The sequence below is a fragment of the Hippocampus bargibanti genome, linkage group LG17, assembly GCF_051943395.1.
Source record: "Hippocampus bargibanti isolate YZ-2025 linkage group LG17, ASM5194339v1, whole genome shotgun sequence".
In the NCBI taxonomy this organism is placed as follows: domain Eukaryota; kingdom Metazoa; phylum Chordata; class Actinopteri; order Syngnathiformes; family Syngnathidae; genus Hippocampus; species Hippocampus bargibanti.
The window spans coordinates 8,093,034-8,120,254 of record NC_142750.1 but is presented as its reverse complement, the minus strand read 5'-3'; the positions used below and the strand labels follow the sequence as shown (position 1 = coordinate 8,120,254).

Sequence of the window (27,221 nt, the reverse complement as noted above, 5' to 3'; positions counted from 1 at the left end):
TTTCCTAGGATGGGCGTTTTTCCTGCCGAAAAGGACAGAGAGGCTGTGATAAGGTAGACGCTGCTACTGATGTAGCGCCATCCCTGGCTCCCATCCCGCCCCCTCCAGTTCAACGAGCAGGGAGAAAGAGGCGCTCCATCACTTGCTCTGACCGTGTCATAACAATGGCTCTGACCTGACAGTTTTTTTTTTTCCGTAGTAGAGTAGAACCTTAAAAATGGAATCGAAATATGTATGCATTTATGTATTTAGTTGTTTGTTTATTTATATGTTGTTTGTTTATTATTTATTTATGTTTATTTATTTAGCCATATTTTTATTTATTTGTTTGTTTATTGTCTATTTATTTATTTATTTACTTAATAATTTATGTATATATTTATGTGTTTCTTTACTGATTACTTATTTATTTATTTACTTATTTATGTATATATTTATTTATTTAGCCATTTATTTATTTATTTATTTATTTATTTGTTTGTTTACTTATTATGTACGTATTTATGTACGTATTTATTTATTTATTTATTTATTTATTGTGGCATGTCATTGGCAAGCTGCCCGACGCAATTACCGTATTTTCCGGTGTATAAGGCGCACCCCCAATGAAATGTTTAAACTTTTTCCATATATGGAAGGCACAGCGTCACTGAATGAAAAAAAAGTATTCCAAATGTGATATAATGTAGGGAAAGAGATGCCCATTTCACGGTAAGATCAGAGCATTGTCATCAAATGGTGAGTATAGTTTTTTTCTTTTTTGAATGTTGCTGTGCCGATGACCATTTTGTGTTTGGGAGCCTTTTACTGAGTGAATTGCTTGTTCTGTAGCCACAAAGGGACATACGTCTTCTTGTGCCGGTCCCAAGCCCGGATAAATACAGAGGGTTGTGTCTGGAAGGGCATTAGACGTAAAAGCTTGGCCAAAACAAACATGTGAATCAAACCTCAAAAAATGGAGGACACTGATTTGCTGTGGCGACCCCTTGAAGGGAAAAGCCAAAAGGAAAAGAAGATTTATTTATTTATTGTAGATCAATGATAAAAATTCAGTGGCATTTTGCCTTTGTGTTAAATTTAATCCATAACCAAGCCTGCAAATAAACAGATTGTTGAATAAATTCCTGTCTCGATCTTGTGACGCTGACAAAGGTTTACTATGTTAGTTAAAATTAAGGTTCTTTAAATACTCTTTTCTCCAGGCAAAGTTTTATTGAGCTTAAATTTGTAGAAATATTTCCATTTGAGACAACCTGAAAGTCATAACAGCTGCATTGGTTACTACATGTAGAGAAGATAATACGAAACAATAGAAACTCGTCAGCAGCAAGAAGCATGAAGAGCTCAAAAATTTCCAGGTAGATGGCTGTTGAATGTGATGAATGCATGCATTATATATAGTTTCATTTTTTGAATTGTATTAATGAAAAAAAAAAATCTACTTATTCATGATGATTTTGTTTACGAGCACCTCGCATTATATTGCATCAAATGAGACAGATTTCCCCTAAAGTCATGACCGATCCATTCAACGTGTGACCCTTTAGCCTGCCATCGATAAAATACACATTATTCTCCACATGCTCACCCTCGCTCTTGGCCGTTGCACAAATATGTTTTCGATTCCCAACAGAAAGTGCCAATAACAACACGCACAGTTGACATTAAACACAATCAAAACTTCCTCTTGATAAAGCCTCAATGCTTGACAGCTTATCTTCCTGTGTACTTTTGTTTGACGGTTCACTATCAACACAACGTACACGCAGATGTCAATTTCCCAGTGTGTAATTGGTAACAGGATTGCATGAACGGCTGAACTACAACATGCAAGTGTTATGGTAGCTTTGTAAAACATTAGACCAGTTGAAGATGGACGGGCATGGTTGGCACACTGGAGCATTAAATGAAGCTCAACGGCGCCCTATTGTGTCATATCCAAGAATAGAACTCAATTGCGATTCGGGCTTTCATGCAAGGTACCAATTTGTTGCTCTCGATTGACGATACATTAACAAGCGATGCTGAATTGCCATACGCACGAATCATACCATCTTGGAAATTTGCAGTAATTCAATAATAATTGACATGTTTGATGCATAAAATATACATAAAGGGGCTGTAATTTAGCGTTTTGCTTCGTTGGAAAAATGTGGTTTTTGGACTCAAAACAAAATATGTTTTAAAGCATTACTGAGTCAGTGAATTAAGTGGCAACACCGATGACACTACAAATTCTTTTTTTCCTCTCGGCTTTTCCCCTCAGGGGTCGCCACAGCGAATCAATGTCCTCCATCTATCCCGGTTTTGTGCATCCTCTTCTCTCACACCAGCTACCTTCATGTCCTCTCGGACCACATCCAGAAATCTCCTCTTCGGTCTTCCTCTCGGTCTCCTGCCTGGCAGTTCAAGGCTCAGCATCCTTCTCCCGATATAGTCACTCTCTCTCCTCTGGACATGTCCAAACCATCGGAGTCTGGCCTCTCTGAATTTCTCTCCAAAGCCTCTAATATGAGTTGCCCCTCTAATGTACTCATTCCTGATCCTATCCAACCTGGTCACTCCCAAAGAAAACCTCAACATCTTCAGCTCTGCTTCCTGTCTTTTGTTGAGCGGCACTGTCTCCAGTCCAAACATCATGGCTGGTCTCACCACTGTTTTATACACTTTTCCTTTCATCCTAGCTGAAACCCTTCTATCACACATCACACCTGACATTTTTCTCCAGCCGCTCCAGCCTGCCTGGACACGCTTCTTCACCTCTTTTCCACACTCTCCATTGCTCTGGACAGTTGACCCCAAGTACTTAAAATCTTCCACCTTCTTTATCTCTTCTCCCTGTAGCATCACTCTTGCACTTGGATCCCTCTCATTCACACACATATATTCTGTCTTGCTGCGACTGATCTTCATTCCTCTCCTTTCCAGGGCATATCTCCACCACCTGTTCTCGCTACAGATCACAATCTTCTTCTTCTTTTCCTTTCGGCTTTTCCCTTCAAGGGGTCGCCACAGCAAATCAGTGTCCTCCATCTTTAGATGTCATCTGCAAACATCATAGTCCAAGGAGATTCTTGTCTAACATCGTCCGTCAACCTGTTCATCACCATAGCAAACAAGAAGGGGATCGATGACCCTACAAACATTTTGCTAATTGTGACGAATACAGCTGTTATTTACCTTAAAATAATCGGCCCTCAACTCGTTTGTTTTGTTTTGGACAAAATAATTCACACACGAATTTGATCCATTTTACAAGAGCGACCTCATGTGGGCATAATTGGAGAGGTGTTTTGTCTTGGCATTTATATAAATACTCACGTTGATTTGTATTGAACAAATTCTTGTGTCACGACATGATACAATTTAATCTGTATTTCATTTGAATCCGTTTTGAACGAACGCGTTTGGCGTTTACCCGCAATGGTGATACATTCCACGAGCCAACAGCCTTTACCTGGATTTGTCAAAGTTACGCAATATAAAAACAGGACAATTTCCACATATATATACTAATTTGATCTGCCCCAACGAACGAGTGTGTGTGTGCGTTAGTGTAATTTAAACGCTGCGTAGGTTCAGTCACAATAACACATTGAATAGTTAACTTTATATTTCTGACTGATATGGAGATTCTACGTGGTGTACATGGAGGCATCATTAGCTGAAGATCTTCTTCATCGATTCCACTGAGGAAATTGTCTCGCTCTCCCCCTACAGGAGGAGCGCATAATGACAGTTGAAGTGTTTTGACGACTGCGAAAACCAGCTTCTGGATCGCATCCAACTTTTCGGATCGATTACTTGGAATCAAACATGAAGTTGGTCTTTATAGCTTAATTCTCAGCAAGGAAGATGCGTTTGTGACTTTGAAACGTGGTATTTATTTCCTGCCGAGTGGCTATCTTGACGTTATTTAGATGGGGAAGCTGGCTGGCTCTCGCACGCCACTTCCTCCCTTCTCCAGACAGCGCAAAACAATTTTGACATAAATCCTCCTTCGCTGACCCATAGATACGTCACCGCTGCTACTGACGCCGCTGCCGCTCTGCCAAGTGCGCAGCTCCGTGGACGCCCACCTCCCCCTTATTCCCCAACTCCACACCCCCACCCCACGACAACAAGGTTAGCCCACAGCAGCAGCAGCAGCAGCAGCAGCATGGCTCCGCAGAACTGTCGCCGAGGGACTGCTCGGACATCCAGCCGTCGTCATGCAGATACCGAATCTGCGTCACGACCATAAACAGAGACGCGGGCGCTCCCAATCCACGCGGGATCATCCCACGGGGTCACCACACTTGACAAATACGCGTGTATTTGAAGGTATGTGACGTCTGGTACGATGGTGGTGGATAATATATTGGGTGAGCGGTGGCTAGAGGGGAGTCAGCGCGAGCGTGCATGTGTGACGCAGATTTTAAGATGTTGCGCAGCTGATTTTCACGCATCTTGTGTGTACACGCAACTTCGAGGGAAGGCACATAAAAAAGACCAACAACGCACGCTGCGCAACGCACTTTTCTCCTGACCGAGGCACGCCCACTCGCGACCACCGTGCGTGTTAGTGCCGTGTTCAAGCCGTGAACGAGGTGACGTTTGTTAGCCCTGGTGCACTATTTGGTAAACGAGCAGGCTGCGACGAAGAGACTTTTAAACCGTTCGTCTTCACTTAAATGGCCAAGGAGTCTTATTTTAGCCAAATGACGCGTTTGTTTTGCCATCACAGGGGGTCGCTGTTTCCCAGAAACATCAAAGTCCAGTTGAGATTGCAATCATTTTGCCTTTCGGCGAACGATGTCAGTTCAGTTAGGAACGTAACAATGTTATCGTTTGTAGTTGTGTGTCTGAGAGGTAATAACTGATCGCCTGATGTTTCATATGTTCCCATAATGCCATCCATTTTACAGTATTTTTGACATATTTGTCAATACTCACAGAATATCGTGATGAATAAAAGCACCAAAGCCAACTAAACGTAAGTTTGGTTCAAGCTTTTTCCATTCTTTCGTAAATATCCCTAAAAGTGGAGAAAACTCAAAGATTTACCATTATTTTGATATTAAATCAGAAGTGATCCCACGTCACTTTCTGCATTAATCTCTTCGGACATCATAGTTCTTTAAAAAAGATAATTTTAGACCTTATTCCATGCAACAAAGTTCATCATTAATAAAATATTGAAGAATATATATCTTTGGCATTCGACTTAGTATGATTCCGACTTGATCTTGGTTTCACTCCCTGGTGCTTTCCACTAATTTTGTGACTGATTTATTTCTTGTATATGACAGCTGTCCATGTGAAGCGCTTTGTTGCAGCTTCAGCTGTTGTTTAAGCGCTATATAAATCAATATGTATTGTATTGTATTGTATTGTATTGTATTGTATTGTATTGTGGCAGTAAATGGATGGAGCACATTTGCATACCTGTCAATTTTGGCTAATAGCTGCCCTTATACATGATTACTATTCCCCTACAAACGTTGTGGTACGCCGTACATTATTTGAGATGATTTAAAAAACGCTAACACAAGCAGAAATGTAGACAGCTTACCGCGCACTTTACACTTTTATCAATCCGACCGTAGTCATCGATAAAAAAAAAATATACGATTGAGGATTACTTTTGCTGGTTTGTTGTTACAATAGTAGTGATCGGCGGCGGCGGCGGCTTAGTTGTTGGCAGTTGAAACCAATTGGATTTGAGCCAAAATGGTCTTTCTAAGCTCGGTTCACAATTTTAAAAAATCCCATGTAAAACGTTGTACTAAGTTAATCCTGTCTACTTGATATCTAATTTACTTCGTCTACTTCCGCCTTCGTCAGTAGACGAAGGCGGAAGTAGTCGCCGAAACATGTCAGGTATTTAAACACCTACACTGTCTGTAAGTAAAGAATCTGCTTTAAATTAGAACACATGTAAAAGTTGTAGTACACTACATTATTTGAAATAATAACAAAAAACATAAAATTCAGGGAAAATGTATAAGTTGACAGTTATGCATTTGTAAAATAAAAACAAAATGTTACACAACCATATATGGCAATATGGAGAAAAATATTAGTGCCTAAAAATTACGATATCTGTTCATTCAGAAATGTGTGTCACTTATCTTTTAATTCAAGCGGAATGGAGGTAAGCGCCGGCGAAGCTTTAGCCCCGGCCGTCGTTGCCCCACCTGCCCCGAAACCTCAGCCGCCGTTATACCTCGGCCCCGCCCACACCCTCCTGGAATGGCGTCGGCGTGTCAGGTCGGAGTACATGCGCCTTCGCCAGCTGAAGCGCCTTAAGAAAGCAGAGGAGGTCAAGGTGGGTCATGGTTCTGCTTGTAAAAAGCAACATTTCTTCCTGCAGCTGACATGGTTTTTATGTCGCTTTTGGCACTTAACTTGTGTCTTTAGGCCGTGTTTGTGTCCAACCGGGTCAAGATTGAAAAGCAGACCAGCGTCCTGAATGGGGAATGGTCCAATCTGAGGATCCAGTCGGTGCCTCTGTCAAGCTCAGATGGCCCTGTGGCAACCAAGAAGGTAAGACAACATGTACAACTTGAGGACGGGTTCAAAAATACAGGTAGCATTCGACTTAAGACCAGCTCGACTTACGACCACCGTTTCTTACGACCACGACCTCCAGACCCTATTTATAAAATGTTAATTCTAAGCCTGGCACCGCAACAATTTTGGCCAGCCAGCCAGCATCTCACACTCGCGCAGCAATCGACCGTGTGATGGCACCAGAGGGGGGGAGTTTGCGAGTCATTTAGCCTCAGAGTCTCTATTCAACATTTTGAATGGATTTCGACTTACGACTATTTTGACTTAAGACTGTTTGTTTGGAACGGAATTCTGTCGTAAGTTGGATGTTACCTGTATATATTTTTTAAAAGCACAATATGTATCTTCCAGATGTGCACCGTGGAGTCCGGCTTCCCAGGGTTCAAAGTTCAAGCCGTGGCCATGAGGCCTTTGTCAACAGTGACAGGAATCCCCTTCATGTACTCCTGGTCGCCTTTGCAGCACAACTTTATGGTGAACAACAACACACAAACACCCAATTCGCTGGGAAAAAAATATTAGGTACACCGGATCAGCCTTGATACAAAATATAGTATCACAGTACTATATTTTGTATGGAATCTATGTTTAAGGCCTGTATAAGTTACCCGTATTGGTTTGTACTGAAAAATTAAATATAATGAAAAAAATTCTTTATAAAGATATGTACATGTACACCTACACAGAGAATACTACATATGTTCCTACAAAAATGTTCGTATGTACTGTTGTTCGTAACTCAAATGTTTCTAAGTAGGGAAGCATCTGTACAATGCAATACATACATATTCGTTTATATAATGCTTTAACAAAAGCTGAAGCTGTAACAAAGCGCTAACATGGAATAAAGGGAAATGGTGCCCCTTAGTGGAAGGGAAAAACATTTCCACCCCAGCAAGAAAAACCAAAACACGAGCAAATTCGGCAATGGCGCTCTACGTCATATTTTCAATTCTCAAATACATTCGGGAATGGCAGTGAATGAGTTAAAGTTTGCTTTGTGATAGGTGGAGGATGAGACATTCCTGCACAACATTCCCTACATGGGCGACGAAGTATTGGAGCAGGACGAAGCTTTCCTGGAGGAATTGATTGACAACTACGATGGCATCCACGGCGACAGAGGTGCTTTGTTTGGGTTTTTTTTTCTTGAAGCCACCATTGCATTACATCCGCTCCACTCATCGCGAATTGGCCTTTCCAGAGGGAGGTTTCATCAGTGACGAAATCTTTAAAGAGTTGGTGGAGGCCTTGAATCAGTACTCCGACCACGAGGACGAAGAAGAGGAAGAAGCGGCGGCGACGGAAAAGAAGGAAGCCGAGCGAGTGATTATGAGACGTTCGAATGAGGGCGCCGAGGAGACCAAAGCACCATTCAGCCGCAGGAAGAGGAGGAGCGCTGTTGAGGGTGAGGGCACGTTGTGAGTCACATGAGACTTTGTTGAGGGAGAGAGAGCGAGAGGGGGTCAGAGAGAGAGAGAGAAGAAAGAGAAAGAAAAAGAGAGGAAAAAAAAAGAGAGAGAGAAAGTGGCACAAGGCCGCCACTGTTTGTCCGGTCACCATGCCCACTGTCAGCGGCGCCACCCCTGGACTGGTGTTGTTTACATGCAGACGACGTCTCCCCCTTGCTTGGTTTCTGTAGGTTTCTTTAGGAAAAATCAGTTCACTGACACTATTCTGACAGGGTTGCAAGTACAAAACCGAAAAAGAACCGTTGTACAAAGTGGGGTGAATTGGATGGATTTTGAGAGGGGATTCTTTTGGATTGAAACTGAAATCACGACTTAATAAAAAAAAAAAATTGCTGACCTGATAATGATTTTCCGGTGTATAAGGTGCACCCAAAAACCTTGATTTTCTTCAAAAAATGACTCTGCGCCTTATACGCAGGTGCAGCTATCTCATATATGAAGTAATATTGAGCCACAACAGGTCTCACAATTCATCAGCCACAACTCCAAGAGGAAAGGAAGATGTAGAAAAACAAAATAGGCAGCCACTCTCGCGGCACCATCTTGAAAGTCAAAACAACAACAACAAACTAAACAAAAAATAATGTAAGACACAGTCATTCACGCACTTTCTGCACCCTCTTTGTTGTATGAATCAGTTCTAGATGAAAGAGGAAAGGATCTAAGCCACCTTTTCACCGGTGGATCGGGGACGTCATGGTGAAATTTGCACATCTGCTACAAGCTAAATGTTGAAAGCAGAAACGAAACTATCATTCATTGTCAAAAAGAGATTGTCGCACATCTCCTGTCCCATGTAAATCCGCTTCAATTCCAAGCACCGACAGTTTAGTAAAGCGAGAAGTAAACGGCTGCTTTAATACTACGGTGAGTGATATGAATGAAACAGGTTTTATTGAGGGCAAACAGAAATAACTTTTATTTCTGTTACAATGCCCATGACCACCACGCAACGGGTTTCTTCAAATGAGGGTGTATATAAAACATAACCCGAGCCTCTACTGTAGCGCCTTATAATGTGGGTGTGCCTAATAATAATAATAATAATAATAATAATAATAATAATAATAAATTTATTTTCAAAGCTCTCAAGGACACTTTACAGTCACAGACAAGCATAGAAAGAAAAGGTATGTTTTAAAGGACAAGCGACATCTCCGGACAAGTTGTGTCCATAATTTGTAAAATGGCTTCAAATGACTTCTACTGAGCGTATTCGACCGCATATACAGTAAAGTCTCGTTATATCGATATTCTCGGGAGTTAGAAAAAAATGTCGATATAACCGTACTGTCGATATATCCGTCCTGCGCCGAACTGCATTAACAAAAGCCACCAAAAGAGGGCATCCAAGCGCCATATAAGAAACGGAGCTGGCCATGAGCTCGCCATTTTGTGCCTCTTTTTTTGGGGGGTGAGAGATGTTCCCCCAATGTTGCCTCAAAATGGCAAAAATAAATTCTTTAATCGATTGCAAACATGTATGCTTTCCTCTTCAGAACTATGTGAATCATTCATAACTGGATGTGTAACAAGAAAGCATATTCTCCGAATCTGAAGCCATTGTTTTGATTCACTAGCAATGCAAGACGTCTTGGCGTGCCATCACGAACTGGGGGCGGGACTTTCTGAAAATGCCCAATTCGCAGCTCAATTTTTTTTTGCAGATTTTGGACACTTTAAGTCATTTTTATTGGTGTTTTGCATTTGACAAAAAATATCATACTGCGTGTTTTGGGTATTTTAGATGCTATAAAACGTTTTTTCTGGTATCAGTTAAAAAACAAAAGTGACGTCGGTTGTCCTTTAAGGCTTGTATAATAATAATAATAATAATAATAATAATAATAATAATAATAATAATAATAATAATAATAATAATAATAATAGTAATAATAATAATACATATAATTTATAAGCGCCTTTCAAAACTGTCAAGGTCATCTTTGGAAAACTTTTATATATTTATATATTATAGTTGGAAAACGTATCGTGCAGTGCGCCTTATATATGGAAAAAGTGTGAAAATTCACCATTCAATGGGGGGTGCGCCTTGTACTCTGGTCCGCCTTATACACCAGAATTATGCAATACGCTATTTTATTTGCCCGTAATTTCCAAAACTCAGTACAACTGTCCTTATTTGAGACACAATGGCAGCAAGTTCTAAAAAAAGATACAGTATATATGCCTAAACCAGTGTGACAAGTCATCGACTGTGTATGTCTGTTCCGCACAGTGCGGGACCCGTCCAGCAACAAGAAGATCCCAAGCGACAAGATCTTCACCGCCATCGCCTCCATGTTCCCATACAAGGGCACCACGGAGGAGCTGAAGGAAAAGTAAGTCCGAAAATAAAGAGCATCTTGGTGACGGCGCACTGAATAGGGCCGTTGCTTAGTGTTCGCCGTGAAGAGGGAAACATTTGAGAAGCGAGGTAATAATGATGCCGCCCCCCTGAATCGGGGACCTCAAAAGAGCATTTGTAGCAATCTGAAAGAGCTTGACGACAAAACAACGAGGTTGAAATGGACTCAAAAGTTTTCCCCTCTTCTCACCTATTTTTTATGATTTTTGTGTGGGGGGTTAGGTACAAGGACCTCCTGGAACCCTCCAGCCTGGTCAAGTTGCCCCCCCTCTGTACTCCTAACCTGGATGGACCCTTTGCAAAGTCAGTGCAGCGAGAGCAGTCGTTGCACTCCTTCCATACGCTTTTCTGCCGGCGATGCTTCAAATATGACTGCTTCCTCCACCGTAAGCTTTTCAATAAATAATAATAATAATAATAACCCAACATCCTTTTGGGTTAGCTATCCCACTTGACATGAGGTACTTTTGACACTGCAGTTTTAAGAATGATCAAGTCATTTAATTTGACAGTATTGCATTGGATTAGCCTTTATTAGTCTCGCACTGGAGAAATGTACATTTAACAGCAGCAAAGTGATGAAAGTAAGAGAAAAGGAAAGGAAGAAGTAGAAAAACAAAATACAGGAGCTGATCTCAATGGAGCCACTCTAGCAGCGACATCTTGAATTCAAAACAACTAAATAACAAATAATGTGACACAAAAGCAGTTTTTGCACCCTCTTTGTGATGACTTGAAGCAGTTCTAGATAAAACAGGAGAGGGTCAAAGTGTCCTTTGCACCAGTGGATCAGGGACATCATGGTGAAATGTGTCTGCTTCAAGCTAAATGTTGAAAGCAAACACAAAGCTGTAGCATCCATTGACGAAAAGAGACTGTCTCACATCTCCTGTCCCACTTAAATCCGCTTCAATTCCAAGCTGCGACAGTTCCACATATGCATCGGCACTCTTCGCTGACGCATGTGTATGTATATTCTTCTAATCGCGGGCTCATCAAGCCATGCATCCATCCAGCTGCAGACTGTCCAACAGGACGTGTTGGACAGTTTGCGGTATTACATAAATGGTATGACAGCGATGAAGTAGTAATAATAATAATCATCATCATCATTCAGTGGTGTATTCTTACAATTTTCACTTTTCTTCACTATTAATAGTCCAAATGTGCTAAAAGTGTGCTTGTTGATACAGCTTTCCACGCAACACCCAACGTGTACAAGAGAAAGAGCAAAGAGATCCGAATGGAGACGAATCCGTGCGGTGCCGACTGTTTCTTGTTGCAGGTGACCGTTTGTTTTTTTATATACATATTTTTTTTCCCCCCTTGCGATGCCATATCGCTAAATTCTCTCCTTGTCCACTTTCTCCTCTCTGGGTGAAGAAAGGGGCGAAAGAGTTTGTGGAACAGAACATGTTGCGCCCGCCAAGGTTTCGCAAGAGGCGCAAGCTGCAGCAGCAGCAACGTCCCAACAGCGCAAGTTGTCCCGGACCGTCAGGGTTTGCTGAAGAGAGCAAAGATGGTGAAAGTGACCATGAAACGACATCCTCCTCAGGTATTGCATTGGATTGGATTAGCCTTTGTTAGATTCGCAGCGGAGAAATTTACATTTTACAGAAGCAAAGTGATGAAAGTGAGAGCAAAGGAATGGAAGAAGTAGAAAAACAAAATACAAGAGCTGCTGTAAAGGCAGCCACTCATGCGGCGCCATCTTGGATTGGATTAGCTTTTATTAGTCTTGCAGTGGGGAAATTTACATTTTACAGAAGCAAAGTGAGGAAAGGAAAGGCAGAAGTAGAAAAACAAAATACAGGAGCTGCTGTAAAGGCAGCCACTCATGCAGCGCCATCTTGGATTAGATTAGATTAGCCTTTGTTAGACTCGCATTGGAGAAATTTGCATTTCGCAGCAGTGATGAAAGTAAGCAGAAAGGAAAGGAAGAAGTAGAAAAAAACAAAATACAGGACCTCCTGTAAAGACAGCCATTTTCGGGGCACCATCTTGAAGTCAAAACAACAACAAAAAAAAAAGACAAATAATGTGAAACAACACAAAAGACACAGTCATTCATGCACTTTCTGCACCCTCTTCGTTGCATGAAGCAGTTGTAGATGAAAGAGGAGAGGATCAAAGCATCCTATTCACCAGTGGATCGTGGATGTCATAGTGAAATAGACGTGAATGCGAGAAATCAATTGTTTAGAAGCGTTTTGATTCTTGAGTGATTTTCCAGACTATATGGCACGCCGGATTATAAAGCGCACCTCCAGTGAATGACATATTTTAAAACTTTTTCCAAATATAAGGCGCACTGGTCATATATGGCGCATGGTCAGCATTTGTGTGCCTTATAATGTAGAAAATACGGTAGTTGGGCTATCATCAACCCCCATTGTCTTATGCACATCAAGCGAGAACCACACTTGTATGTGGAATTCAAATCAAATAGTTGCGCCGTCAGAGCTATAACCCCTGGGTGAGGTTACTCTAGGTCACATGTGTCAAAGTCAAGGCCCGGGGGCCAAATATGGCCCGCTACATCATCTTATTCGGCCCGTGAAAGGAAATCAAGCATGTCAAGTGCCATTATGCTTGCTGAAGTCACAACCAAAATTTCAAATTGTCCCACGTAAACCACAATAACAATCAATTTGCTATCTATCACCTATCTATTGGCTATCTATTAGCTAGCTAGCTTTCTATCTATTTGAGTTACTTCCGGGTTGAGTGAACGCTGGCGCATGTGGCTGCCGATGCTCACCCACAGAAAAACGTATCCTGTGACTGAAAACTGACCTTGAGAGTTTTGAAAGGCGCTTACAAATGAAATGTATTATTATTATTATTATTGACTTCAGATTTGATAACTAGTTATTCATTAATTTGTTGTGCGCTCTAGACGTAATATGTGGAGGGGGTGAAACATTCTAATGGCTTCCCCAAATTCATAACGGTCCTCGAGAGGAAACCGTAACTACAATTTTTTGCCCACGGCAAAAAATGAGTGTGAAACCCTTGTTCTCGGTCATTCTGGAGGCTGTTTGCCAGGTAAAGACGTGGTTATTTTAATAGCCGTGTGAGTCAGCGCATGATTCTGAAAGGAGCATAATTTACCATAACACACACAAAAAAAAAATCCCCTTCCTTCCTCCTCCCGGGTCGACTGCAGCTCATTTTCAAAGAGTGACATTTGGCAGCAGATGACAGATTGTCCTTCGTGCTCCCGCCAAGCAAAATGAAGAATTTGGCGAGCCTCGATCCTAACATAAACACTTCTACTACTCGTCCGCTTCTCATTAAAATTGACGTCCTCGTGGAGAATGGTGGGAGGCAAATAAGCCCCCTCTTATCTTCATTAACTTCTCCTCATCATTAGGCCTCATGTTCTGGAAGTCATGTGACGCTAACACATTTTGGGTTCTTGTGTGTGTGTCTTGAAAAGAAACATATTGTGGAGCAGATTGAATAAAGACAGTCAGCGACAGTGCATGCCGCTCCATTGAGCTGGTTGCCAAGTAACACGCAGCAGCCGTGAGGTGCGAATGCGTGAACATCGGCGATGTTGATTGTTTTTTTTTGTTGTTTTTTTTTTTCAAACCAAAAGTCAACTGTCAAAAGAATTTGTACAAAAGAGGAGGCGTCGAGAGTCCTGCAGAAAGCTTAGATGACAATTTACGACAGGTGAGGAACATGATAATAGGTAATTGTTGCCGATGTTTTTTCTTTTGAGCAAAAATGTACAGTCAGTTTGGAAAGTATTCAGAATGCTTCACTGGTCCCGTATTTTCTTATGTTACAGCCCTATTGAAAAAACATTCTTTTTTTCCCTCAGAATTCGACACAAAATACTGCATGTTGTCAACATGAAAGAAGTTTTGGTAAAATTTTCATTATTTTATTAAATTTTTTTAAAAAATCATCTGTCTATTTGCTACCGAGCTATCTGTTAGCTTGCTGGCTAGCTTCCGGGTTAAGTGAACGCTGGCGCGTTTGGCTGCCGCGTTTGGCTGCCGCTACTCACCCACAGAAAAACGTATCCTGTGACTGTAAAGTGACCATGAGAGTTTTTAAAGGTGCTTTTAAATGAAATGTATTATTGTCATCAAATGTTGAGTATAGTTTTTTCTTTTTTGAATGTTGCTGTGCCGTTGACCATTTTGTGTTTGGGAGCCTTTTACTGAGCGAGTTGCTTGTTCTGTAGCCACAAAGGGACATATGTCTCCTTGTGCCGGTCCCAAGCCCGGATAAATACAGAGGGTTGTGTCAGGAAGGGCATCCGACGTAAAAGGTTGGCCAAAACAAACATGCGGATCAAACCTCTAAAGATGGAGGACACTGATTTGCTGCAATTTCCCCCTTGATGGGAAAAGCCGAAAGGAAAAGAAAAGACAGTGTACTGAGTACACAAAGCACATCACAAATAAGTCTCTCAATAAACTGGATTATTTGTATTTATTTATGTCATTATTTTTTTATTTATTTACTGTTATTTATTTTTATTTTAAAATGTTATTTGTATTATTTTATTTTATTTGTATTTATTTATGTATAGTATATAGGAAAGAACATAAATAACGTGATGGTGAATCGTTGTGTGTTGCACCAAGACTACTATTTGATACTAGTTGACACAAATTCCCAGCAGACAAATCAGCCCATTTCTAACAGAGCTTGGGCGCCATCTTGTGCATTTTCGGGGAGCTACATTGGAGTCCAGACGCCTCAAAATGATACGGAAGGACTTCTTTAATCAATTGCAAACATTGATGCTTTCCTCTTCAGAACTATTTTAATCATATTCATAACTGGGTGAGTAACAAGAAAGCACCTTCTCCGAATTTGAAGACATTGTTTTGATTCTAGAGCAAGGCAAGACACGAACAAGGGGGCGGGACCTTCTGAAACTTCCGGGGTCATTTTGAAGTAGTTTTGGGACACTTTAAGTCATTTTTATTGGTGTTTTGCATTTGACTAAAAATATCAGCCTGCGTATTTTAAATGCTATAAAACGTTTTTCTGATGTCAGTTAGGAAACAAAAAAAAATGGTGTCGGTTGTCTTTTAAAGCTTCTATAAGTATGTTTAACGCTTGTATAACTAACCTGTATTGGTTTGTACTGAAAAATAAACATTTAATAAAATATATGCTCGATAAAGATATGTACATGAACAGCTGGAGAGAATACTACATAGGTTACTACAAAAACGTTCGTATGTACCATTGTTCGTAACTTGAATGTTTGTAAGTAGGGGGTGTCTGTAATATTTAGTTTCTTTTGTAATATTGAAGTGTGTGCGTATGTATTACAGACGGAAATTCGCGCTGCCAGACCCCCACCAAGCTACGCCCGGTCGACGACGAAGCGGAGCAGCCAGCGAGCTGCGCGACGGACTGGAGCGGCGCGGAGGAGTCGCTCTTCCGGGTGCTGCACGGCACGTACTTCAACAACTTCTGTTCCATCGCACGCCTGATCGGCACCAAAAATTGCAAAGAGGTGAAACGCTGGACACTAAAACTGTGTGAAGTGTCACTTTGTTACCATCTGGAAGAAAATGCGAAGGTGTCTGGATAGCAAGCGAAGATATTTTCAAACTTACATTTACGTGATTACTTAACATTCAGATTTGAATGCGAATTCAGGTTCAGAGGAGAGTCCCCTGTTATTTTTAATCCTTCACTGCCATTCCCAAATGTTATCAGGAATTGAAAGGCATGACATGGAGCGCCATTCCCGTTATTTCCTGGAGGGTGTTACCGATAGTGCGCAAGTCAGACCTCTGGCAATGTTTTTCCCTCCCACGAGGGGGTAGCATTTGCGTTTTATACAGCCGCCCCCATTTCAAGCTCAAATAACTACAGACCTATCCAAATTGGGAATTAACTCTGTTTTTCTGATGAAAGAAGAGAGTCTAAGGTTTCTTACACTGCATTTAATGTTTATGTAGTCCTAAAACTCACAATTATGTGGGTCTTGGAATTTAAGTGAAGATGACAAAAACCCTGGCACTGGAGTAGACATATTTTTGCACATCGTTTGGCCGAATCAGTTAAAACGCGGATTTGCTATATTATGGAAACATGCGTTTGCGTTGTGTTTTGTTGTGATCGTTTTAATTTCATTTTGTGTCTGAAAGTTATGGATTTCAAAACCATTTTTCAAACATTTTTGTTTGATTTTTTCATCTTTAACATAATGGATTTATTTTTTAAGATGTAAAAAAAAATTCGCGAAATAAGTGACATTACTATAAACTCATTCACTGCCAGACGTGCAAATATGTGTCCACTCCAGTGGCAGGGTTTTTGTCATGTTCACCCAAATTCCAGGAACCACAGAATATTGAGTTTTAGGACTACATCAACATTAAATACAACGTTAAAAACCTTAGACTCTCTTCTTTCATCAAAAAAAATCCTAAATGATATGGGTCTGGAGTTATATGAGCTTGAAATGAGGGTGGCTGTCCAAAATACAATGCAATACATACATATTGGTTTAAACAGCGCTTTCACAATAGCTGTAGCTCGAACAAAGCGCTAACATGGAAACAAGAGAATGCTGCCCTCATGTGGAAGAGAAAAATCATTGCCAGAAGGTCTAGCCAGCGCTTCATCGGCACTCCGGCAAGAAAAAGTGTCCTTGAGAGCTTTGAAAGGCGCTTAAAATGAAATGTATTATTATTATTATTATTATTATTATTATTATTATTATTATTATTATTGGATTAGCCTTTATTAGTCTCACAGTGGAGGAATTTACATTTCACAGCAGCAAAGTGATGAAAGGAATGAAAGTACAACAACAAAATACAGGAAATGCTGGAAAGGCAGCCACTCTTGCGGCGCATTATTATTATTATTATTATTAAAAAAACCAAAACCCGAATAAATTTGGGAATGGCGCTCTACGTCATATTTTCAATTGTCGAATACATTCTGGAATGGCCGTAAATGAGTTAAAGGTTCCTGTATGAAACACATTCACAAAGACAAAAACCAAACCAAGGACATTTTCGCCATGAACCCAGTTTTGATATACAGATGTAAAATCTAGTCTAAATTATCATCATAAACTATTTTTTTTCATTTATTATTTATTATTTCATCCACCTTTGTCGCGCACGCTTTGACAACATGGCTCTGCTAGTTGTTGCCAAGGCAATGAGCGAGCACTTAGTCAGCGACCCAAATGAAGGCGTGACTCAGTCGCGGTTGCGGGACGGAAAGGTCGCAAACCGCAGTGAGGAACATTCTTGTTGTTCCTCAGTAACACCCAAGCACGTGTTCGCAAGTGGAGACCAAACGTGGGGTCGAAAAGTCAGCTGGCAGCGGACTTCCCGGATTGTTACATAACGTCTGCGACTGCACTGATTGAACAATATAATTTCACGCTCGGGCGCCAGCGTTTGGACATTTTGTGTCAGTTTTGATGTTTTCCAGGTGTACGCGTTCGCAGTGAAGGAGGCGCTCATCCACCGCGTCCCTCTGGAGGACGGAGGCATCTTGCCGCAGAAGAAGAAAAGGAAGCACAGGCAAGCTGCCGCTGTCGTTTGTAATTGATGATTGATTATCTGAATAACGTACTGAAGAATGTGGCGGAAGGGGGATCTTTGCACTGACTGGTGTCATCATTCCAGCTGGCTTTTTGTGCACCACTGCAACATTTAGCCAAACGGTGACGAATCAAGTTGGAATTGCACACACAGTGCATAAGGTCAAGGTGACCCTGCCAGCTGATTTTCACTTGAGTGGTGTTTTTTTTTCACTCTTACAAAAATCAACACATTTATATAACATGCATCCATCCATTTTCTGATCCGCTTTAGCTCGCAAGGGCCACGAGGCAGTAGGCGGGGGACACCCTGAACTGGTTGCCAGCCAATCGCAGGGCACACAAAGACGTACAACAGTCACTCTCACACTCACACCTAGGGACAATTTGGAGTGTTCAATCAGCCTGCCATGCATGTTCTTGGAATGTGGGAGAGTACCCGGATAAAAACCGCAGAAGCCTGGGAAAAAGATATAAACTCTACACGGGAGTATATCGAACTCACGAACTATGCACTGTGAGGTTGACACACTAACCACTGGCCCACAGGGCCATCCATTTATAATACAATATAATATAATCATTTGACAGGTGTCAAAGTCAAGGCCCGGGGGCCAAATCTGGCCCGCCACATCATTTTATTCGGCCCACGAATGCAAATCAAGCATGTCAAGTGGCATGAAGCTTGCTAAAGTCCAAACCAAAATGTAAAATTGTCGAATGTAAAAGTATAAAAAGTAGTTATTAACTCATTCACTGCCATTTCCGAATTTATTCGGGAAATGAAAATATGACGTAAAGCGCCATTCCTGAATTTGTTCAGGTTTTGGGTTTTCCAGGTTTTTGGGGTGCCAATAAAGCGCTGGCCAAACCTTTGGCAATATTTTTCCCTTCCACACAGGGCAGCATTTCCCTTTTTTCCCATGTTAACGCTTTGTTACAGCTTCAGCTGTTGTTCAAGCGCTATATAAACCAATAGGTCTATATCGCATTGCATTTTGGGCAGCTGCCCTCATTTCAAGCTCGTATAACTCCGGACCAATATAATTTAGGAATTAACACTTTTTTTCTGATGGCAGAAAAGAGTCTAAGATTTCTTACGCTGCATTGAATGTTTATGTAGTCCTAAAACTCAATATTCTGTGGGTTCTGGAATTTGAGTGACAATGACAAAAACCTTACACACTGGAGTGGACACATTTTTGCCCATCTGGCAGTGAATGAGTTAACTAATTTCTTGTGCGCTCTATATGTAATATGTGGAGGGTCTTAAACATAATAATAATAATAATAATAATAATAATAATAATAATAATAATAATAATAAATTTCATTTCTAAGCGCCTTTCAAAACTCTCAAGGTCACTTTACAGTCACATGATTTCACAAGTTTTTCTATGGGTGAGCAGCGGCAGCCACACGCGCCAACGTTCATTCAACCCAGAAGTAAAATCAAATAGATAAGAAGCTAATTAGATCGTTAATAGATATTACTTTATAATAATAACACATTTCATTTATAAGCGCCTTTCAAAACTCTCAAGGTCACTTTACAGTCACGTGATAAGTTTTTCTGTTGGTGAGCAGTGGCAGCCACACTAACTAATGGCTTCCCCAAATTCATAAGGGCCCCCGGGAGGAAACAGTAACTACAACGTGGCCCGCGGCAAAAAAAGTGGTTTGACACCCATGATGTACCTTCCATTGGGATCAGAATCCTTTGAATATAGCTGGCAAATAAATTACAGTGAGATAAAAATAAGTTTGCTTAACTCAATAGAATATCAAGTGTACTTTTGTTTAATTCTCATCACTCTTAAAAGTACCTTCATCTTGTGTCTTTTATGAGGCAGGTTATGGGCAAAGATTCAGCTCAAGAAAGGTCGGTTTGACACATGACTTCATGGCTATTTTTATTCGCTTCTTTTCCAAATGCTCTTCTGAAGGCATCCGCGCTTTCTATTCCAGATAACTCATCCAATCAGGTGTACAACTACCAGCCATGTGACCACCCGGATCACCCGTGCGACAACACCTGCCCGTGCGTCATCACACAGAATTTCTGTGAGAAGTTTTGCCAGTGTGAAGACGAGTGTGAGTTCTTTATCTTACCTCTGTTACTTTTTAGGAGTGATTTTTTTTTTTTTTTTTTTTTTTTTTTTGTTATTTTTGGGGGCGGGGGGGTTCCCATGTACACAAGATTCATGCTTATAGTAGTCAACATTTTAGTACCAGAATGAGCAGGAGGTATTGACAGGCGTGCATCAATAACAGAATCTTGACATTCTCCTGTTGAATATGAATACACACACACACACACACACACACACACACACACACACACACACACACACACACACACACACACACACACACACACACACACACACACACACAGACATTTGAGTTGACATTACTTTTCTGTCTAAATTAAATTTTAACAAGGACAACAAATGCCATAGCTAAAAAAAAAAAAATCACAGTTTTGACTATTTTTCAGCATTTTTTTAAATCACGCTATTCTCAATTTTCACTTTATGTAATTTTTCTTTTTTTCTGATTCGGTGTGGACCAAAGTTCAAGTCATAATGGTTTCCTAAATGTGTTCCCAAATAATTTCACTGCAAAAATTAACACACAAAATTTTAGACCATAACATTAACTCATTCGCTGCCATTCCCAAATTTATTCGGGAATTGAAAAATGTAACGTGGAGCGCCATTCCCAAATTTGTTTGGGGTTTTCTTGCAGAGGGTGCTGATAAAGTGCCGGTCAGACATCTGCCAATGTTTTTTCCCTTCCACGAGGGGGCAGCATTGGCCTTTTGTCCATATTTGCGCTTTGTTACAGCATCCGCTGTTGTTAAAGCGCTATATAAATCAATATGCCTCTATTGAATTGTATTTTATACAGCCGCTCCCATTTCAAGCTTAGATAACTTCCAACCCATATATTTTAGAAAATAACTCTTTTTTCATGAAAGAAGAGAGTCTAAGGTTTCTAACGCTGAACTGAATGTTTATGTAGTCCTAAAACTCAATATTCTGTGGGTCCTGTGTATTGTACTGTATTTTGGACAACCACCGCCATTTCAAGCTCAGATAACTCCAGACGCATATAACTTGGGAATTAACTTTTTTTCTGATGAAATAAGAGAGTCTACGGTTTCTTATGATGCATTGAAGGTTTATGTACTGTAGTCCTAAAACTCAATGTTCTGCTCCTGCAATTTGAGTGAAAATAACAATAACCCTGGCACTAGAGTGGACACGTTTTTTGCACATCGTCTGGCAATGAATGAGTTAAGGAAACTGGAAAGTCAGGACCTCCTGATTGAACTGTTTTTCTTTTCATCGAAAATGTTTTTTTAATAGCCTTGTGATGTTCCAAGTCTTTTTTCCTGATATTTTTCTTAAACTCGATCTTATGATTTCATGCCTTTTGATTTCACATTTGTCAAACTGAATTTGGAGATAAAAATGCCCTCCGGCTCAAACACAGCTGCACTCATAAGTTTAAATTAGCTTCTTCTGCAGCACAAAAAACTAAAAATAAAAAAGCCACACTGGCACTGCCGCCCGCATTCCTCCATATTCCACATGAAAGTGACAGCAGAACAACAAGATGGTCAGTGTGGACAAACAGTGCAGAACAGCTGCTTTTGCGTTCATGTGTTGTGATTGAGTCAGCCTACTGCACTCATTCCCTCCTCTGCAGACCCTCACGCCACTTTTTCCCGTAGCAGACGGCTACTCGGGCCAAACAGGAAGTTGCAAATGTGTACGCTCGAAAGGGCCTGGATTGGAATCAAAGAGACAGAACGGGCGGCGTGCCTGATTTACAACATCAGCTCCAACGTCAGCACCATTCTGACACCTAAGGCTAAACAATGTCGCAGATGGAACATTTGAAATCCAGCTCCGAATGCTGCAAAAAATTCCACGTTACACGTTACATTTCTGCCAACTTGTCAATGGGCATATCTGCCAATAGAGGTCCTCCTCACTCACTCTCAGTTCCGCATTACAGGCCAGAACCGCTTCCCGGGCTGCAGGTGTAAGACCCAGTGCAACACGAAGCAGTGTCCGTGCTACCTGGCCGTGAGAGAATGCGACCCGGACCTGTGCATGACTTGTGGCGCTGCCGATCACTGGGACAGCAAAGTGGTTTCGTGCAAGAACTGCAGCATCCAGAGGGGCCTCAAAAAGGTATGGACGGCACGCTTTTGCTCAGTATACTGGACAAAAATAGGATCCAAACTGTTGAATGTCAAAAACATACACTTATGACATTAATTACAATCAACTACGTTTTTTTTAAGTCTACTTTGATTAAAAAAAGGTTTAAAAAATGAATCTATATACTAACTATGTCCAGCAGAGGGCAGCCTTCAATCTCTTTGTATTACATTACATATCAAAACAATGTTTGATGCTTTTGAACATGGGTTATAAAGTATTTGTCACATTAGCGCTACAAAGAATGTGACAAAAAAGACAATGGAGATAATTTAATTTTAAAACTAGTACACACACACACTACTAAATACTACTACTAATCTTAAATACGTATGTGAAAATAGTTGGTGGAGTTTGTTCAATGTTAAATGTTTCACTGGTGATATTTGTAAATATATTACTTGACAAAAAAAAATTGTTGCTTGTCAATGCCGTTCAGTGACAAGGGCTTATAAATGAAATGTATTATTATTATTATTCTTGACGATTTACGTAGGCGTATTAACTCATTCACTGCCATTCCCAAATTTACTCTGGAATTAAAAATCACGACGTGGAGCGCCATTCCCGATTTTGTTCAAGTTTTGGTTGTTCTTGCGGGAGTGGCGGCGGTAAAGCACTGGTCAGACCTCCGACAGTCTTTTTCCCTCCCACGAGGGGGCAGCATTTGCCTTTTGTACAGCTACTCCCAGTTGCATTGCAGATAACTCCAGACCCATATAACTTAGGAATTACATCTTTTATTCTGATGAAAGAAGAGAGTCTAAGGTTTCTTACACTGAGTTGAGTTACACTGAAAATTCAAAATTCTGTGGGTACTGCAATTTGAGTGAAAATGACAAAAACCTTGGCACCGGTGTGGACATACTTTTGCACATCGCCTGGCAGTGAATGAGTTAATGTTGCACATGAAAAAATCCAAATTTTGTCATGCTGTGTAAAACCAGAAAGATACAATAAACTCAACCTCAGGTCTCCCATACACGCAAAAAAAAATTATATATATATATATATATAAAAAAATTATTCGGGGTATATTTGTAATGGCGACATGCTTCTTTCTGACAGTGTTAATATCCATTTGACAGCACCTCCTACTGGCTCCCTCGAATGTCGCCGGATGGGGCACCTTCATCAAAGAGCCTGTGCAGAAGAACGAGTTCATCTCAGAGTATTGCGGAGAGGTAATTTGTAAGCGTCCTCGTGAGGCTGCCAGACCGAAAATTGGTCAGTTCATGCTGTCATCAAGAGGAGGGAAAAAAAACAAAACACGACTCGAGAGTTCGTCTGCTTTTCATTTCTATGTTGTACAGTGTGCAATTGAAAAAAAACATGCCACATTGACCGCAGAGCACCGATGCGTATGTGAAACTGCCGCAGCTTGGAATTGAAGCGGATTTATGTGGGACAGGAGACGTGAGACAATCTCTTTTTTGTCAATGGATGCTACAGCTGCGTGTTTACTTTCAACATTTAGCTTGTAGTAGACGTGCACATTCCACCATGATGTCCCTGATCCACTGGTGAAAAGGAGGTTTTGATTCTCTCCTCTTTCATCTAGAACTCCTTCATACAAGTATACAGAAAGTGCTTAAGATTGAATGGCTGTGTCTTTGTCATATTATTTATTTATTGTTTTTTTACTTCAAGATGGCACCGCGAGAGCGGCTGCCTTTCCAGCAGCTCCTGTATTTTGTTTTTCGACTTCTTTCTTTCCTTTCCTCTTCCTTTCATAACTTTCCTGCTGTGTTACATCCATCTAGAGTGAACGCTGGCACAAATGGCTGCCGCTGCTCACCCGCACGCAAAAAAAAAGTTCTTATCCCGTGACTGTGAAGTGTCCTTGAGAGTTTTGAAAGGCGCTTAGAAATTAAATGTATTTTTTTAATATATTTATTAAACATGTGGATGATGTTAAGATTTAGCTGGAATTGGTCAGATTTTTGTTTTACCTGGTTGAATGGCAGTATTTTCAATACAATAATACACTTAAAAACCATAAATGAAGATTTTGTTTGATTCGTTTGTTGATCTGGGACTCACACGCCTGATAATGCCAACTTCCCATCCATCTTGAATGCACCACTGTGGCATTCTAGCGAGGTTTAACAATCACATCTTTCCATTTTGCAGCTCATTTCACAGGAGGAGGCGGACCGACGCGGCAGAATCTATGACAAATACATGTCCAGCTTCCTTTTCAACCTGAACAACGGCAAGTAATCAGTCAGGATTTTTCGGCGTACCGTTCACATGATTCTAACTAATCTAATGTCTTCCTATCTGCAGACTTTGTCGTTGATGCCACAAGAAAAGGGAACAAAATCCGCTTTGCCAATCACTCGGTCAATCCAAACTGCTACGCCAAAGGTAATACAGTCTCTTATATTATAAATCTTGCCCGTGAACAGGGGGTGTGTAGACTTTTGAGATCCATTTTAGATAGATATCAAATGCAGGTTAATGTACAGTAGTGCATGTGGCGTTTGCAGTGGTGATGGTGAACGGAGATCACCGCATCGGGATCTTTGCTAAGCGGTCCATCATGCAAGGGGAAGAACTTTTTTTTGACTACAGGTGAGGTTACTTGCCTTTTGATGGCTTCTAATGTCTCATGGGGTGGCTTTAACCAAGCATACGGGAGGGAAATGTTCCACAGACCCCAATGTTATTGCATTCAAAACACCAAATCGTATTTGAAAATGCAGCGTGGGGCTGCATTTATTCTGCAAGGTTTGCCATTGTCTCCGGTTACTATTTGTTTTTAGATAATCGTCAAAAATAGAATTTGCCCTGCTATTATTTAATATTTACATGTATATGATGTCATTTTGAACCAGGACTATTGTTGGTCAGAAGTGATGAGGACAGGGAAGTTCATGTTTTAATTCATCCATCCATTTTTCTGAACCGCTTTATTTATTTTGTCATAGCCTGCAAGACAAACTGTACAGACTAACACAGTCTGTGGAATTTGTCTCAAATCTTGTGTCCTAACTGCGGCTTTTCACTTCCTCCTGCAGATACAGCCAAGCGGATGCCCTCAAATATGTCGGCATCGAAAGGGAGGTGGATATGTCTTAGCTTGCCCAGCACTAAATATCCTGTCCTTAACTTCTGCAGCCTTCCACTAGCCCCCTCCATCCCATTCTGGGCCTTCCAGCAGCATCACTCCATCCATTTAAATTAGCACCCCCCCCCCAAAAAAAAAACCATAATAATCCACCCAAATGCATGAGTGTATACACCACGCTTGTCAACTTTCTATGATTACAGTAGTCCGTGTTGCTAAAGGTTTTTTTTCCCTTTGTGCTCGATTCAGGCTGCACTCAATAGTTAGTTTACAGAATGTCCGTTTAGTTACAGTGAGCAGCGACATGCATGTGCTGTCTCTCAGGTTAAAAAAAAAAATCTAGTAAACACGTTTCGTTAGCAGTATTTGGCGTCACGGTGTTGTCACATGATGAAGCTAAAAGTTGTGCATTTATGTCCAATATATAATGATAGGCAAGAAACCGACTGATTGAATGTAAACACATACAGTACATGGCATTTATTTTCAATTAAAGGGGACATATATAGAATTTATTTTTGTCATGGCTTATAAAGAAATACTCAATGGAAAGTAACCCTTTTTTCCATGCGTATTTATGAAAATGTCCAAAAAATAAGACGAGATGAAGCGCGACCTCAAATGAGAACCGCCCTCTGTCAACAAAGTGATTTCCACCAGAATTCGACAAATTGATGTTAGGTGTATTGTCATTTTTTTCTCCTCTGTGTATTTTGACTGAAGAATGTCAGATGTTTTGTTGACGCCCCAGAGTGTCTTTAAATTGTGAAATAAAAATTAATAATATGTCTCCTTTAACGCAGTTACCTATTGATTGGTCCTTAAAGCAGTTGTCGTATTTAGCTGAAAGGCAAATAATTAATAGATGAATGCAGTTCACGTCTTCCTGGTTTAGCACTAGTTTACATGAGTGTTACGCCCATACAGAAATTTAAATAAGATTAAATAAGAATGAAAATATGACTGAACATAAATTGGCATTAGCCTTTATAAAGTGTTTGTGTGGGAATTTCTGATTGAAACTACACCAATAAGAGTTGTGACAATTAGTTTTTCAGAAGTGAGTTATGTAATCAGAATTGTTTTTTGTTTGTTTTTCTCTCCAAAATGGGTATGGAATAAAAAATATAACATCAAAGTACAAAGTAGTATTTGTACTATACTCAAAAGAAAAACACTATATATAAAATTGTAGTTGCACTTTCTGAGTCAATGTTATACAGAAACTGTTTATACGAGAAAGAATAAATTTGCTCTATCGACGGCTTTTTGCGTTAAATTGTGTTGAAACAGCGCCCTCTCGTGTGACATAAGAATAACTGACAAACAGCTTTGGCCACCTTGGTGCTCAAAGCCGGTTCTAAGCCCTTTGCGGGTTTTAATGTTAAATAATAAAAACATATGTGTGTTTTTGTTTGTTTTGGTTCAAATAAAAGATAAGTCACAAACGTAGATGCCTCTTGTTTTGTTTTGCACGTGTGACCACTAGAGGGAACAATGTCAGACATGCGAAAGTGAAAAAAGTATTAATAATAATAATAATAATAATAATAATAATAATAATAATACAGTGGTAGGCAGTCAGGGCCTGCAAGGCCTTTTCTGCTGACCTAAAAATATCTGAATCCCAGACTAATGAGGTGCTGCAACATTTCTACACGGCTGTCATCGAATCCATCCTGTGGTCTTCCATAACCGTTTGGTTCGGGGCCGCCACAAAAATGGACAAAATCCGACTTCAACGGACAGTTAGGATGGCGGAAAAAATCACCCACTCAAAAACCCTACCCACTCTCGAGGACTTGCACACTGCAAGAATCCAAACTAGGGCTCGGAAAATCCTACTGGACCCTCCGCACCCAGCCCATCACCTTTTCCAGCTACTCCCCTCAGGCAGGCGCTACCGATCCATGCATGCGCACCAAATCCAGCAGACATTTAAACGGCTTCTTCCCCCAAGCCA

General features: G+C 40.7%; 1 protein-coding gene across 1 annotated transcript; it reads left to right on the top strand.

The window, feature by feature from the left end:
* The first annotated feature begins 3,735 nt into the window (after nt 1-3,735).
* ezh1 (enhancer of zeste 1 polycomb repressive complex 2 subunit) lies at nt 3,736-26,710 on the top strand. Its single transcript, XM_089018314.1, has 20 exons — nt 3,736-4,323; nt 6,127-6,310; nt 6,403-6,528; nt 6,907-7,029; nt 7,563-7,680; nt 7,760-7,963; nt 10,267-10,369; nt 10,618-10,781; nt 11,589-11,680; nt 11,779-11,950; nt 15,705-15,889; nt 17,836-17,927; nt 19,801-19,829; nt 19,916-20,041; nt 21,977-22,155; nt 23,274-23,369; nt 24,319-24,400; nt 24,475-24,555; nt 24,678-24,762; nt 25,209-26,710. The coding sequence occupies exons 2-20, from the start codon at nt 6,131-6,133 to the stop codon at nt 25,267-25,269; spliced, it is 2,298 nt and encodes a 765-aa protein (XP_088874440.1). The 5' UTR covers nt 3,736-4,323; nt 6,127-6,130; the 3' UTR covers nt 25,270-26,710.
* The last annotated feature ends 511 nt before the right edge of the window (nt 26,711-27,221 follow it).